At 41.2% G+C, this 15816-nt stretch overlaps 1 protein-coding gene across 16 annotated transcripts in view; it reads left to right on the top strand.

The window, feature by feature from the left end:
• BAZ2B (bromodomain adjacent to zinc finger domain 2B) overlaps positions 1-15816 on the top strand; it is a 272852-nt gene that overhangs the window by 207495 nt on the left and 49541 nt on the right. For all 16 annotated transcript variants that reach the window (XM_074967402.1, XM_074967404.1, XM_074967403.1 and 13 more), the window contains one exon: positions 15311-15451. In XM_074967402.1, the coding sequence (XP_074823503.1) occupies positions 15311-15451 (141 nt within the window). The remainder of the gene's footprint in view (positions 1-15310; positions 15452-15816) is intronic.

The following is a 15816-nucleotide window of genomic DNA, read 5'->3' as shown; positions in this document are numbered from 1 at the left end:
GTGTCAATTACCAGTCTCCCATTGCGGATCCACCGAGCACCGCTGGTCACTGAGGTCCCCACGGAGGCGAACGTCCCACTCGGACTGGTCCTCCTCCAGATGCGACCGTGATTATCGCCAGGCCCGGGGTTGCTGCTCCAGTGGATCCAGGTGACTGGGCAGCAATCACTCCAGATATGGCTCAGTTATGGAGCAAGGCTCCACATTGGCGGGGCAGCCTCCCAGACTCTTGGTGCCACCTGCATCATCAGAACTGAAACCTGCCCGATGGCTCCAGGCCCAGTGGTCAGGTCCATGGTACCCCTGGAATTCGTGGGGGTTCACCCAGCCCTCCCAGCCTGCCAGCTCGGCATTAGGAGCCTCGGACAGTCCAGTGGCATCGACAACCCAACTCCCTCCGGTGCCTGAGGCAGGATAAGTCCATGTGGACCAAGGGGAACAGCCTGCTGGACCACCAATGGGTGTCGTGGAACCCTTAGAATCGTAGAATCATAGAATATCAGGGTTGGAAGGGACCTCAGGAGGTCATCTAGTCCAACCCCCTGCTCAAAGCAGGACCAATCCCCAATTAAATCATCCCAGCCAGGGCTTTGTCAAGCCTGACCTTAAAAACTTCTAAGGAAGGAGATTCTACCACCTCCCTAGGTAACGCATTCCAGTGTTTCACCACCCTCCTAGTGAAAAATTTTTTCCTAATATCCAACCTAAACCTCCCCCACTGCAACTTGAGACCTTTACTCCTTTTCCTTTCCTCTTCTACCACTAATAGTCTAGAGCCATCCTCTCTGGAACCACCTCTCAGGTAGTTGAAAGCAGCTATCAAATCCCCCCTCGTTCTTCTCTTCTGCAGACTAAACAATCCCAGTTCCCTCAGCCTCTCCTCATAAGTCATGTGTTCCAGACCCCTAATCATTTTTGTTGCCCTTCGCTGGACTCTCTCCAATTTATCCACATCCTTCTTGTAGTGTGGGGCCCAAAACTGGACACAGTACTCCAGATGAGGCCTCACCAATGTCGAATAGAGGGGAACGATCACGTCCCTCGATCTGCTGGCAATGCCCCTACTTATACATCCCAAAATGCCATTGGCCTTCTTGGCAACAAGGGCACACTGTTGACTCATATCCAGCTTCTTGTCCACTGTCACCCCTATGTCCTTTTCCACAGAACTGCTGCCTAGCCATTCGGTCCCTAGTCTGTAGCGGTGCATTGGGTTCTTCGGTCCTAAGTGCAGGACCCTGCACTTATCCTTATTGAACCTCATCAGATTTCTTTTGGCCCAATCCTCCAATTTGTCTAGGTCCCTCTGTATCCTATCCCTGCCCTCCAGCGTATCTACTACTCCTCCTAGTTTAGTATCATCTGCAAATTTGCTGAGAGTGCAATCCACACCATCCTCCAGATCATTTATGAAGATATTGAACAAAACTGGCCCCAGGACCAACCCCTGGGGCACTCCACTTGACACCGGCTGCCAACTAGACATGGAGCCATTGATCACTACCCGTTGAGCCCGACAATCTAGCCAACTTTCTACCCACCTTATAGTGCATTCATCCAGCCCATACTTCTTTAACTTGCTGGCAAGAATACTGTGGGAGACCGTGTCAAAAGCTTTGCTAAAGTCAAGAAACAATACATCCACTGCTTTCCCTTCATCCACAGAATCAATAATCTCATCATAGAAGGCGATTAGATTAGTCAGGCATGACCTTCCCTTGGTGAATCCATGCTGACTGTTCCTGATCACTTTCCTCTCGTGTAAGTGCTTCAGGATTGATTCCTTGAGGACCTGCTCCATGATTTTTCCGGGGACTGAGGTGAGGCTGACTGGCCTGTAGTTCCCAGGATCCTCCTCCTTCCCTTTTTTAAAGATGGTCACTACATTAGCCTTTTTCCAGTCATCTGGGACTTCCCCCGTTCGCCACGAGTTTTCAAAGATAATGGCCAATGGCTCTGCAATCACATCCGCCAATTCCTTTAGCACTCTCGGATGCAACTCGTCCGGCCCCATGGACTTGTGCACATCCAGCTTTTCTAAATAGTCCCTAACCACCTCTTTCTCCACAGAGGACTGGCCATCTACTCCCCATGTTGCGATGCCCAGCGCAGCAGTCTGGGAGCTGTCCTTGTTAGTGAAGACAGAGGCAAAAAAAGCATTGAGCACATTAGCTTTTTCCACATTCTCTGTCACTAGGTTGCCTCCCTCATTCAGTAAGGGGCCCACACTTTCCTTGGCTTTCTTCTTGTTGCCAACATACCTGAAGAAACCCTTCTTGTTACTCTTGACATCTCTTGCTAGCTGCAGCTCCAGGTGCGATTTGGCCCTCCTGATTTCATTCCTACATGCCCGAGCAATATTTTTATACTCTTCCCTGGTCATATGTCCAACCTTCCACTTCTTGTAAGCTTCTTTTTTATGTTTAAGATCCGCTAGGATTTCACCATTAAGCCAAGCTGGTCGCCTGCCATATTTACTATTCTTTCGACACATCGGGATGGTTTGTCCCTGTAACCTCAACAGGGATTCCTTGAAATACAGCCAGCTCTCCTGGACTCCTTTCCCCTTCATGTTAGTCCCCCAGGGGATCCTACCCATCCGTTCCCTGAGGGAGTCGAAGTCTGCTTTCCTGAAGTCCAGGGTCCGTATCCTGCTGCTTACCTTTCTTCCCTGTGTCAGGATCCTGAACTCAACCAACTCATGGTCACTGCCTCCCAAATTCCCATCCACTTTTGCTTCCCCCACTAATTCTTCCCGGTTTGTGAGCAGCAGGTCAAGAAAAGCTCCCCCCCAGTTGGCTCGTCTAGCACTTGCACCAGGAAATTGTCCCCTACGTTTTCCAAAAACTTCCTGGATTGTCTATGCACCTCTGTATTGCTCTCCCAGCAGATATCAGGAAAATTAAAGTCACCCATGAGGTACTGGTACTGGCCTCCTCCTCATAGTCGCCGGACGAGACCATCGCAGAGCCCCTCACCTGGTTCCTCTGGATGATGCTAAGGCACACCAGGAACTGTTGAAGAGGGTTGTGTCCAACCTTGGCCTGCAGGCAGAGGAGTTGGAAGAGCAAGTGAACTCCCTGTGTGATGTCCTCTTCTCCACAGCCCCTGCTAGGGTGGCCTTTCCCCTTCATGAAGGGGTATTGAAGATATCCAGCGCCTTTTGGCAAACCCCCTCCTCTTTGCCCCCATTTCCAAATGGCAGAGTGTAAGTACTTTGTCCCGACTATGGGGCATGAATACCTTTACTCCCATCCTGCCCCAAATTCCCTGGTGGTCGAGGCAGCTAACCACAGAGAACATCAGGGGCAACCCGGAGCTACCCCAAAAAATAAAGACTCCATGAGACTAGACTTGTTCAGATGAAAAATTTATTCCTCGTCTAGCTTACAGTTGAGGGTGGCTGACCACCAGGCCCTCCTTGGCCATTACTACTTTAATATGTGGCAGACCACAGCCAAGTTCGAGAATGCCCTCCCGGAAGGTTCCTGTAAAGAATTCCAGACACTCCTCGAAGAGGGCACGGCCGCTGCCAGAGTGGCCCTTCAAGCAGCATCTGATGCTGCAGACTCTGCCGCCCGCACCATGGCGTCCGCCATTTCCATGCGGCAAGCGTCCTGGCTGCTCCTCTCCGGGTTGTCCTCCAAGGCTCAGCAGTCGATTCAGGACCTCTCCTTTGATGGTCAGGCCCTGTTTGCGGACAACAAGATAAATGGGCTGAAGAACTCACGAACCACCCTAAAAACCCTTGGGCGCTACGTTCTGGGCTCGGCCCATAAGCGGTTCAGACCACAGCTTCCCCAGGGGCAAGGGAGTCAGCCCCGGCAGGACCAGCTGCACAAAAAGCCCAAGGGCTACAGATGGTGCATGAGCCACTTGCTCCCACCCTCTGCTCAGTTGGGCTCGACCCACTCCAAGCAAGGAGCTCAAAAGTCATTTTGAGGGTTCACCCTGGGGTGACCTATCAGTCTGTTTCCTGGATCCTATTTTACCAGTTTTTTGCAGCCACCTTTCCTTTTTCCTCCCGGCGTGGTCGACGATAACTTCGGACAGCTGGGTCCTCAATACAGTCGTTTTCCTGGTGGTGGTGACATCAGCAAGATGAGCCTCAGAGATTAAGGCCTTGACCTCGGAACTGCCTTTCACAGTGTTTTATAAGGACAAGGTCCAGCTGCGGCCCCACCCAGCCTTCCTACCGAACATGGTATCTTCCTTCCACATGAGCCAGGACGTATTCCTGTCTCTGTTCTGTCCTGAGCCACACAAGACTGCTGAGGAGAGGCATCTGCAGGAGCTGGACATCCAGAAGATCTTGTCTTTTTACTTGGAACATACCAAGCCTTTCTGTAAATCGACCTAGCTCTTCATTGCTATGGTGAACAGGATGAAGGGCCTTCCGGTTTCTTTGCAGAGGATTTCCAACTGGATCACGTCTTGCATAAAGACCTGTTACAAGCTAGCAAAGATCCCGTGACCATTGATCGTCAGGACCCATTCGACTAGAGCACAGGAGTCTTCGGTGGCCTTCCTGGCACACATCCTGATCCAGGACATCTGTAGAGCCATGACGTGCTCCTCAGTCCACACGTTCGTCTCATTATGCCATCACTCAGCAGGTCAGAGACAATGCAGGATTTGGCAGAGCTGTATTATAATCTGCGCAGCCATGAACTCCTATCTGCTTCCACAGGAACTGCTGGAAGTCACCTAATTTGCAGTGGACATGAGCAAGCACTCGAAGAAGAAAAAACAATTACCTTTCTGTAGCGGGTGTTGTTTGAGATGCGTTGCTCATGTCCATTCCACAATCTGCCCTCCTTCCCCACAGTCGGAGTTTCCAGCAAGAAACTGGGGTTGGGGGAGCTGGCGGCACCCCTTATACCATGCCATGCGGGCGCCACTCCAGAGGGCACCAGAGCTGCTCCACTACGGATACTACTGAGGGGAAAACTTCCAACACCGGTGCATGTGGCCGAGCACACACACGTAATGTGGAATGGACATGAGCAACACATCTCGAAGAACACAAGTTATTGAAAGGTAACTGTCTTTTCCTGAAATTACCAGCTGTTTCTGGGCCAGATGATTCTCAGGAGACTGGGCATGTTGTGGAAGGGATTTGGTGTGGCTTTGCAGCCTAGCAAGTTCCCTTCCCGTCTAGTGGCTCTCAGTGCACCCAGCCTTTGCTGCTTAAACTCCACATGTCAGCAGCAGCCCTCTGAAGGCTGGCTCTGCCTCTAGAGCTGTGATTGGTTAGAGGTTCGGAAGAAAATCCTATCTCCTCTTCTTGCTTCCAGCTCTCTTCCCACTGGAGGATATAGATGCCATTCAAGAGATGACTGTGTGGACTGCTGGAGAGGATATCTGCTGCTGCAGGGAGGTGGCAGAAACCCAGAGTCAGAATTTAGGCTGGGAGACAGGCCTAGGGAGCAGCCTTGGGGGTATGGTCACTATGAGCTTGTGCTACATGCAAGAATTAGCCATTATCCCCGGGAAGGGAGGTGCCCTAATAAGTGATTAGAGACGGAAGCTCAAGGGGCAGTTTGGACTGTCTGTCCAATGATGGGAGTTCAGGTTCCTTCCTGAAGCATTGAATTTAATATACTCTCATGAACTGCCCCTTTCAGTGACACTGTGATTCTGTAATAAAAGTGTTGGACTGATCTGTGCATTGAACTGATTCCTCTGTGAATTCCTGCCTCCCCAAAGGCTGTAGGTCAGGATGTGTGAAGGGGTGATCAAGGTGTTCATGCTAAGTTAATTTACAGAGGCTTCTCACCCACAGAATTGTTGAGGAGCTATTCCACACCCCTTCCACAACAGGCCAAAACTGCTGAAGACTGATCAGTCCAGTGCAGATCTAGCTAAGATAGAAATAAGAGACTGACTGCATCCCTAACGATATTTTTGCATAACAATGGGTTGGATTTGGCCCGATTACTTAATTTAAAGATGTTGTGAATTGAACATTTGTATTAGGTTTCAAGATAACAGTGGGTATATGCTGTGTAGTTTAACTCTGTCAATTTGCCTATGTAATGGTAACTAGAATAGCCATAACATGGCTGGCATGTAATTAGATTCACAGTAGCCCATGTTTCCTTTCTTTTGAAAATGACTTCATGTACATTGTACATGTCTCATTAAAGCTCTAAATAATCATCGAGCTTGATCCAATGAATGAAACAAATTCCAAACAAGAACAGTTTCACAATTGTATACAGTTTATGCCTTAAACTATTATCATTTATTCTGAAAGCAAATTTTACCCGGCAAATCAATCCATGAAAAAAGTCTATTCTCGATTTGTTGTTTATTCTTAGAATTATTTCTATACTCACAATAAATGGTGTGAAGAATAAAATAAAATGGAAGAATATACACACTGAAAAAAGAAAGCATCATGGCAAAGTATAAATCGGAGTTTTCTGCCATTTACCTTCTTGAGACCCCAGCCTACAGTTCTACTTCAGCAAAATTACATAAACTTTAATGGGAATTTGGACTGAGAAAGAACTGTAGGATAGACCCTTTAACTCTGATCTTGCAAACAAATACACGAGCTCTTAACTTTACACGTGTGAGTAGTCCCAGTAGTTTCCCAGACCTAAAGAGCTCCATGTAAGCTTGAAAGCTTGTCTATCTCACCAGTAGAAGTTCATCCAATAAAATATATTCCCTCATCCACTTTGTCTCTCTAGTCCCCTTTAAGTCTTTAGGGCTATTCTCATGTGTATAGTTAGTTGCATGCATGAGTGTTGGCAGGAGTGGGCTTTCGTTTGATAGTTATCTGTGTTTAAAAAGCACACCACATTCAGTAACAAATTTCTCATTTGTATATTGATAGCTAGGTTTGAGAATATAAGTGTAAATCCAGAAGCATGGATGTTTCCAACAGCTGCACATAGAACACATAGTAAAAGATGATACAGTATATGTTGATGAGGGAACATTTTTAAAAAAAAAAAAATCAAGATATTTTAACTTGCATTTATATTACACTAGTGCTAATGCTGCTTTATTCTGTTTTATGTATGCAGCAAAATATTTTTAAGTAGAGGGATATCAGAAAAATAGATTTCTTGATTAATGTTATCAGAATAGTAGAATATCCCTTCATAGAAACATATATAAAGGAGTAAATATTAAAATATCATTACATTCCATACATTTCGAAGAGGTTCGTAACAAATGTACGGTATGTGGGAAGCAATCTTCACTCACACACTCTTTTAAACGGATTTTCCTGCCAAGCTGTAAACAGCAAACCTGTTTGAGAGAAATGCCTAAAAATAAATACATATCATGAACTCCTCTTTGAATTTCATGTCCTATCACTGACCATAGAAAGCTTTTGATGTGGAAGTACAAGAAGATTATATGAGAAGTCTGGATTGTAGTAAATATAGTTAGCACCCTTCGTACCTTTTATAAGTTCTGCCTTCCCTGCGTGAGATTGTTTGTTATCAAACCAGATGATTAGCAGTTGATGAGGATGTTCTAGTTGTGTCCAAAGAGAAGTATCTTTATGACACTAAATCTTTATTTTCTGAAACATCTTTGGTATCTTGCTGTTGAGAAGGCCTGTTTGTCTGCTGTACTTGTCTGACATATTTGTGTTAAGCTTTCCTTTCTTTATCATCAGTCCTATACCTTTTTGTGATGCATGGGGTGCATATAGTAGAGCTTTGGCTACTATAAAAACAAAAGGAAGGTGTCCTGGCTGCACTGGTTGAGCAATGTTAGATGTAGCACCACATACAGCTCTTCTTGGGTGCTCTTAAGTTACATCCACATCCTTGTGCTCCCTATGTGAAGCTCAAGACCACAACTATGTGTTCTTTCCTACAGACTATGCATATAGAATATGCATGTTAACTGCACTGGCCGAGGAGACGATCAGAGGATGAATTGTGACTTTGGAGAGTCACAATTTCCACCCTGCTCCCCCCTTATTGGGGAAGCAGTAAATTACTTCACCTCTTCTTGTGGAGAAGCTTACTCCTCCTTGTGTTTTCTCTTCACCCTCTCCTCATTCCCTTGCTCTCAGCAAGGAGCATTGGGCAAAGTAGCCCTTGCTCTCCCCATCATAGTCCTGTAGGCCTTACCCCTTCTTGCATCCCTTTGTGGTCAAATAAGGGCTCTGACAATCAAGCCGAAAGAAAATGTCGCTGTGTCTGTAATATAGATAAATAATATACTTCTGTCACTATCTCCCTCACCCTGATTATCTCTCTTCTACTTCTGCATTAAATTTTGCAGCTACAGTATTCCATGAACAAGTAGGTTTTTGCGTTTACACATTCTGTGCAATAAAAATCCATGGTCATGAAATTCCATAGAAAAGCAAAGCATAAAGTTATCCAAAATGGAGGGTGGATACTTCTATTTACACATATTTAACTAACAATCATTCTTTCTTTCACATATAAGTCATGCTATATCAAAGTATTTTTTGTGTAATTATGAGAATTTATTTTTTAAATCCCTTCCCATTTCAGAACAAAATTTATGAGCCTCCTGTAAGGGAATAAATCACTTATGTACGTAGCACTTGCACATAACATAAATAATTCTGGCCAGGAAAGAAATTGAAGAGAAAGAAATTGAAAAAAGTCATTAGAATTGACTTGATATTGAACAACATTAAACAAAACTGCTTATGTTCAATAAGCTTTTTTACTCTATTCAGTTTATTCAACTTAGACTGCAATAATTAGAGATTTATTAGATAAAACACTTCAATCAACATTTGCAGCTCCAGTGGTTAAAATGTCAAATCATACCGTACCTTTTATTGCAACAGAGTGTAGACCGCAAAAATAAAAAGGAGTTAATAAAATTACATGCTGGAATAGCATAGATAATAAAACCAGAGGCAATGTACAGAATTATTGATTAAACTTTTGTTAGGCCATGATGGACTAATTTACATCTCATATTTCAGTCTGACACTATCTTCAGATTTAACCATGATGTTATCTTCTGAGAGCTTCAAGGGTAAAACATTGCAAACCTTGCCTTTTGTTTCTATAGCTTAATTTATTTACTTTTTTGTTAATATCTAACTGTAAAAATGTTAAAGCTCTTGGTAAACCAAGACGTAGCAAAATAAATAATCAAATACAAATCACAGACAACTAAAAGATTTAAAGGTAAAAGGAATATCAAAACCATGACTAGTAGCAAGAGTAGACTTCCGTTAAACACATTTCTAAAGAATGTAAAAAGCAGCTTCGGCTAAATAAACTGTTTATAAATTTAAACAAAATTAATTCTAGCAGCTTAATTCTGTGTTTAACATCAAAATAATGCCTAACAATTGGAAAGTGTAAGGCTACCTAGCTGCTCTTCTGTATCGAAAAGTTGGATTACATTCTTTTCTAATAGTTTGTAAGCTACTGCAGTGTCCCATAAAATAACATTATTTTGTCATACCCACAATTTAGCTGAAAAAAAAAAACACTAGTGATGTATTTTTAGCTTGATACAATTTTTTAAAAAAACAAAACTATTTATCTAAACCGGAAAAATCTCACTAAAAAATCTGGTGAAAAAACTCTATCCTGAAAGCAGAGTGGTCTCTGAAGTGGTGCCATTTGGGTTAACAATGAAAACTGCTATGATAGAAATTTAATTTTTATAATTTCTTGATTTTTTCCCTTAAAAGTTCTTGTTACTAGTCGTTGAAAAATGTTTTTTTGTTGTTTGCAAACATTAAGGAGCATATCAACACATTGAAATGTTTTTCTTAAAACTAAACATTGTAGTGTTCTTCTATTCTCAGTACTGTGAGCTCAGTACAGTAGCATCATGTGTTTGGACAAATGAGTTAGCAGAGGTATTAGTAGCTAATATGGGATAAAACTCTACATTCCATACTCATGCAAATCTCCCATTTTCCACAGAATTTAATGGAAGTTTTGACTGAATATGGAGTTCATGATTTGACCTAGCAGCGTGCTCTCTTACGAGCATTAAAAAGCACAAGAAAATCAGAGGGTGTAAAACGCAGGGTGTAGTATCAAATAGATTAAATTTAGTCAGGACTCTCCTGAGTTCCTCCATTTTAGCAATTAAATTTCAAACAATAGCACACACAAACTTGTAATCATTTTATCTATCATATCAAACTATCATAATTGTACCAGAGGTTTTTTCCCTATAATTCCTCAGGGATCAGTAAACAACAAAAGGTTGTTAAACATGTATTTATTGCTAAAGGTCTCTGTCAGCAGTTTTGTAGACATCACTATGATATGGGAGTACCTCAGGTTTCAGAAGTTGTCTAATAAGCAGTTTGAAAGTAGAATGGAATTCACAGCACCCTAGTGATTCTAATAGTGATGCACATATTGCATCAATGAGGATTTGTACCATAAATATATGCTTAGTGAAAATACCATGTGGAATTGTCAGTTTTTCTTAACTAAACCAACCTTTCTGTTTTAAATGTCCCATATGTAAGCTGACCATTTAAAACTGGACAGTTACCTATAACTATAGGTGTAGCAGCCAAGAATATCTGATTAATTTGATGTTTGTGCAAGTAAAGATACAAAGGGATAAAGATCATGGAGGTGATTTTTCTGTAGCAACAGGGAATGAATAATGTATATAATTTAATACGGCTGTTTTATACAAGCATATCTTTCTGTATCCTTTAGATAGGGTAAAATTTTAATTGAAACAGAATAAACTGTTGCTGCAAAAAACGCATTGATTACATATTTTGTACATATTATTGTCCCTAAAATCACTCTGAATAATACATTATAAATCTAAAATATTACTAAAAGAACCAACATTTATTACTACCTAGTAAATAGAAATGCTTACACTGAAATACTACTTTAGATTTTTTATAATATTAATTGCTATAGACAAACTTGCATTTTCATCTTATGCCTAATGCAACAACATTTGCAGTTTTTGTTTTTATATCTGCCTCCTATGACCTCTGTTTTATTAATCTCATTTTTATTCTCCATGTAACCCACAGCATTCCCTTATATATTAAATTTTATTTATGCCTTTTAAATTTGAGTACAAGTTGCTGTCAGAAGAAACATATTCTCACTTTTAATTATGCCGAGAACAAAAATGTAAAGGACCCAAAAGAATCATAAAATGCAAAGGGATAGACCATTTCAGTGGATTATATGGCAAATGCTTCAATACAGAGGCTTAACAGTCCCATATGTTATAAAGTTTTGTAACAATTGGTCAAAGCCACCTTACATTCTTCTGTACTAAATTTATTTTTTCACAGTATTGTTGGCCTAAAATCAATTATTATATCCTGTATTCTTAAATCCTAGCCTTCTGAAAAAAGGTATTAACCTGTTTCTACAAACTGTCCTTTTCAAGTGATTAACGTGAAAAATTTGTATTTAGATTTTCTGTCCAAATATTTCCAAGTGGCAGGAAAACTTTGATTCTTTAATCTGAATAGTCTCTACCTCCCATGAACCAGTTTTATTAAAAGTCTGAGTTTGAACTTAATAATACTTTAACATTTTATATAATGAGATTCATCTTCAAAGCACTTTGCAGACATTAACTGATTAACCTCAGAATACCCTGTGAGGTGTCAGTACAGTTAGCATTATTAACTAATATGGAAAGGTTAAATAAGAGGGGGTTGCTGTCTGATCCAGGATTAGAGCTGTGGTGGTCAGACCACAGGACCACGCCTTTCTCCCAAAATACCTCTAAGAATAAGGCTAAATATCTTAACTCAAAGCTGTACTTAATGCAAATGTTGGAAAACGTCAGGGAATTTTTTTCTGTGTTTTGGTTTTGTGTTTTTGTTTTTCAGTTCAAAGCAAGAAGGATTTATCTGTCCATTTAAATAGTGATTTTCATGCAAAATTATTTAAGTGTGCTGTTCTCTGAAATGTGACTTAATAAATAGGGTCATGGGTTATATGTGTGTTTCAGTGGTTTCTGTGTCAAATTTGCTGCATTTACAAGAATTAAAAAAAAGCTATTCTATCTGCAAGCCCTGCAGATTCAGCCTAAGAACTGAGGGTTGAGCTGTGTTCTTTCAATTGTATGCATTATCACCAATAATAAAGATTCTCCATGTGAAACTCACTTAAATATTATGATGGAGGAGGAGCAGTAGAAGAATTTCGCTCATTCTCCTACAGTTATATTTAGTTCCGTGCTAACGTTACTAACAAAAGTAAAGGGTAGTAAATGTTTATTTTAGTCAGTAAAATAAACTGACTACTCTCAATACGCCCAGGGAGCAGATCTCTTGAGTAACAATGTACCATTTTTATAACATTGCCTTTTTGATCATAACTGTACAGAAAGTTATCATAAACATTGTAAGGAGAGTGATCACTTTAGATAAGCTATTACCAGCAGGAGAGTGGGGTGGGGGTAGAGAAAACCTTTTGAAGTGATAAACACCCATTTTTTCATGGTCTGTGTGTATAAAAAATCCTCACTGCATTTTCCACTTTATGCATCCGATGAAGTGAGCTGTAGCTCACGAAAGCTTATGCTCAAATAAATTGGTTAGTCTCTAAGGTGCCACAAGTACTCCTTTTCTTTTTGCGAATACAGACTAACACGGCTGCTACTCTGAAACCTGTACAGAAAGTGTTACTTAAAATAAATCTACTTCCCCTTCCCATAACTGTCCATAGCATTTTGCTAATTGTCAAAAATATGTAAATAATAATGGCCAAGGTACAGGATATTTTCTAAGAAATACCAACGCGTTTGGGGGTACTGGAGGCCCAAGATGCAGCAGAGGAGCATTTAACCAAACCAGTCATTAATTCCCAGATATGCTTTGCTCTGAGAGCATTTTAATTGCAGTAAGGGCATGGATTTTTGTATACAGCTTTAATGTATTTTGGCTTTCTAGAGACTGACCCGTGTTCTGGTGAATGGAACAAAGCATAAGTAAAAGTGGTGTGTCCTGTGAAGAGTCACAGGGCTGAGGGATGGAATCTTCAACTGGTCAGGGTGCTGGCATGGCCAGGCTGTAGCACCTAATACAGGATATGTAGGGAATTCTGGATGTGGCTACTTTGTCTCTCCAGGTGACATTATGAGCCAGTAGATGCTCCCTGTGCCCTGGGTTTACCACATTCCACATGTACACACACCACATTAGAGGTCGCCATCAAGCTCTGCTCTTTGCTGCTTTGTCCCCCACACAAAGAAAATGTATGTCTTTTTTCCACTGTTCGGATGTTATGTAAATAGCATTCCAGGATTGTATGCCCTATACAGTACCCAGATTATTTGAATCACTTCTCAGTAGTCCAGTCAGTGATCCTAGGACTGAAGACAGACAATTTGGAGGCTACTCGATGCAGCTCTGTGAATAGACCTCAGTCCTGCCCTTCAGCATGTCTCTTATTGCAATCCTAGGTCTTCCTTTCATCAAAAGATAGTTATGCAAAATTCTGAAGTTATTTTATAATGCAGACAAAGTAGATTATGCTAAAACCACCAAATTATGTTGACTCCTGGGAAGAGTTCTGCCCCTGGTGTGAACCAATTTAGTTACATTGTCTGGCCCTTGGTCACTACAGGTGAAAGGCTGATGCTATACGCACTGTGCTATCTTAACCCTCATGGCATTAGGTTCTTGAGGATTTATAGACTTGCCCTTGTATGATGCAGAAGAGTTGATTTTGATGTTAGAGAATGATTGCAAAGTCCATGTAAATTTTTTTCATTATTTTAAATTCCATGTTTGTTGTGCAGAGGTATGGAATAAATCATGCAGACAAAACATGCATTACCTAGAGCAGCAAAATATTCATTGTTTGTGTGGATGAGTGTGGGCTGGCAGGGACGAAGGTTACCACTTTGCCTGGGGGAGAAGAACCCCTAGAGCCAGTCCTGAATCTAGGAGAGCTCCAAATTCAGCATCAGTCATACCAGATGCCTGATTAGATGTAGTTAATATAATAAAAGGTGACATAATGTAGAAAGTGTTTGAGGAGCAAGAGAGACAAAGATAGCTGACCATTTAGTTGGCTGTCGCTATGTTTATGCGTATAGAATTACGTATGGCTGAATGTGCAGTGGTGAGATTTTTGCATGCTTCACTGCTTAGTGATGCAAGCCCAAAAGCTGTGTACATTGAACACACAAAAATAATCTTATAGCAGTAAAGTTGCACACACTAACTTATTCTCTTTATAAAATGTATATATTGTGTGATTTAAAAAAAAAAAAAGTAAAGTCAGTGGTTTAAAATGTGTTCCATAGACATATACATTCATATTTATTTTTATATTAACTACTCTTACTATAACTATCCAGACTTCCACATGGGATAGATCTGCATGGAATAGGTGTCCCCACTTTCTACATGCAGCCCATCACCATTCCGTCTACACTTTTTTGAATGGCTATAAATGGCAGACATAGCTGAGCTTGACTGGTGGTAGGATTTTCCTAAATTCTCCAAAGGCAAGATACCTGGGGAAAGCATCTTGGGGTAAATTGTGTGTAAGGGAATGGCTACCTATGCCATCAACAGTGTTAGGACAGCACTGTTTTGGGTAGCAGGCAACAATAAGTGAGTTCAATTGTCATTGCCCTTCTGACACAGTACACACATTTTGCTGTGTGATTTGGACAGTAAAAAACTACAGGTGAACCATGATGTTTCTGTTTTAAAAAAGGGCTGTTACTGAGTGGCCGCACAGTGTCAGATTTATATCTTGTCAAACAGTTTTCCCTGCTGTGGGGTTGTTGGCAACTATACATCTTCAGGGAAGATTTAATAATGGCATGGTGTTCTGGACTGCTGCAGTCTGCAGTGACCCTTCTTTGCAGATGTGTGTTAGGATATATACGCTTATCCTTCTGACTTGATAGCCTCACGTTTGGAGCAGTTGCCTATCAGTCATTAGTACGCAGAAGAATCTTTTGCTCCTGAAGAATCTTTTTTCTGATGTGCTGAGGCAGAATGACTCCACTTTGGCTAAGCCATCCCCACTTTTTCGGAAAGGGTGCACTGATGTCTACTTTAGAGACCAATTTGGAGCATGGCCATCTCTATTAAATGTCCATTGCTGGCACATGGAAAGCAATATAAGAAATGATTTCTGTCACAGATCTCGGAACTGCTCGCGGACAGGATGATTTAACTCTATTTACAGTGCTGGGGATGACAGTTTCTCCCCATGCCTTCTTTTAATTCAAATGCTTTAATTGCTGTGGTGATTATTAAGATTATATAACTAGTGCTTTTCAGATTCTTAAATTGTTCTATTGTAAGTATAATGCATGGGTTTAATTTTCTTTCCTTTCTGTTCTATTTAAGGAGAAAGAGCGGTTAAAGCAAGAGAAACGCGATGAAAAAAGATTAAATAAAGAGCGTAAACTGGAACAGCGAAGATTGGAATTAGAAATGGCTAAGGAGCTAAAGAAGCCTAATGAAGATATGTGCTTAGCAGACCAGAAGGTAATCATAATAATGTAAATTTACTTTTTATTTTCTTGCCCCTTTTTAATCCTGTTTCTCTCGTCTCTGTCTCTTGCCATTGTGTCAATAATTAATTTTTCTTACTGCAGCTGCCCCTAAAAACATTCTAATTTTGCCTTAGATAACTGTATTTGCAGTATTATCTATATACTTAATGTAAGCATTAACTAAAGGATACTACAAATACAGAGCCAAGATTGTTTTAGTTATCTAATGAAATTACTTTTGAGGCTGACCTACTTTTGAGGCTGCCAAAAATTCACATGCTTTCCTACTTTAAAATATTAAAGTAACCATCACAATTATTACTGTAAAAGAATTGTAGTCTCTCTCACTACATGAAC

The sequence above is a fragment of the Natator depressus genome, chromosome 11, assembly GCF_965152275.1.
Source record: "Natator depressus isolate rNatDep1 chromosome 11, rNatDep2.hap1, whole genome shotgun sequence".
In the NCBI taxonomy this organism is placed as follows: Eukaryota; Metazoa; Chordata; order Testudines; family Cheloniidae; genus Natator; species Natator depressus.
This window is presented reverse-complemented; position numbering and strand designations above follow the sequence as displayed.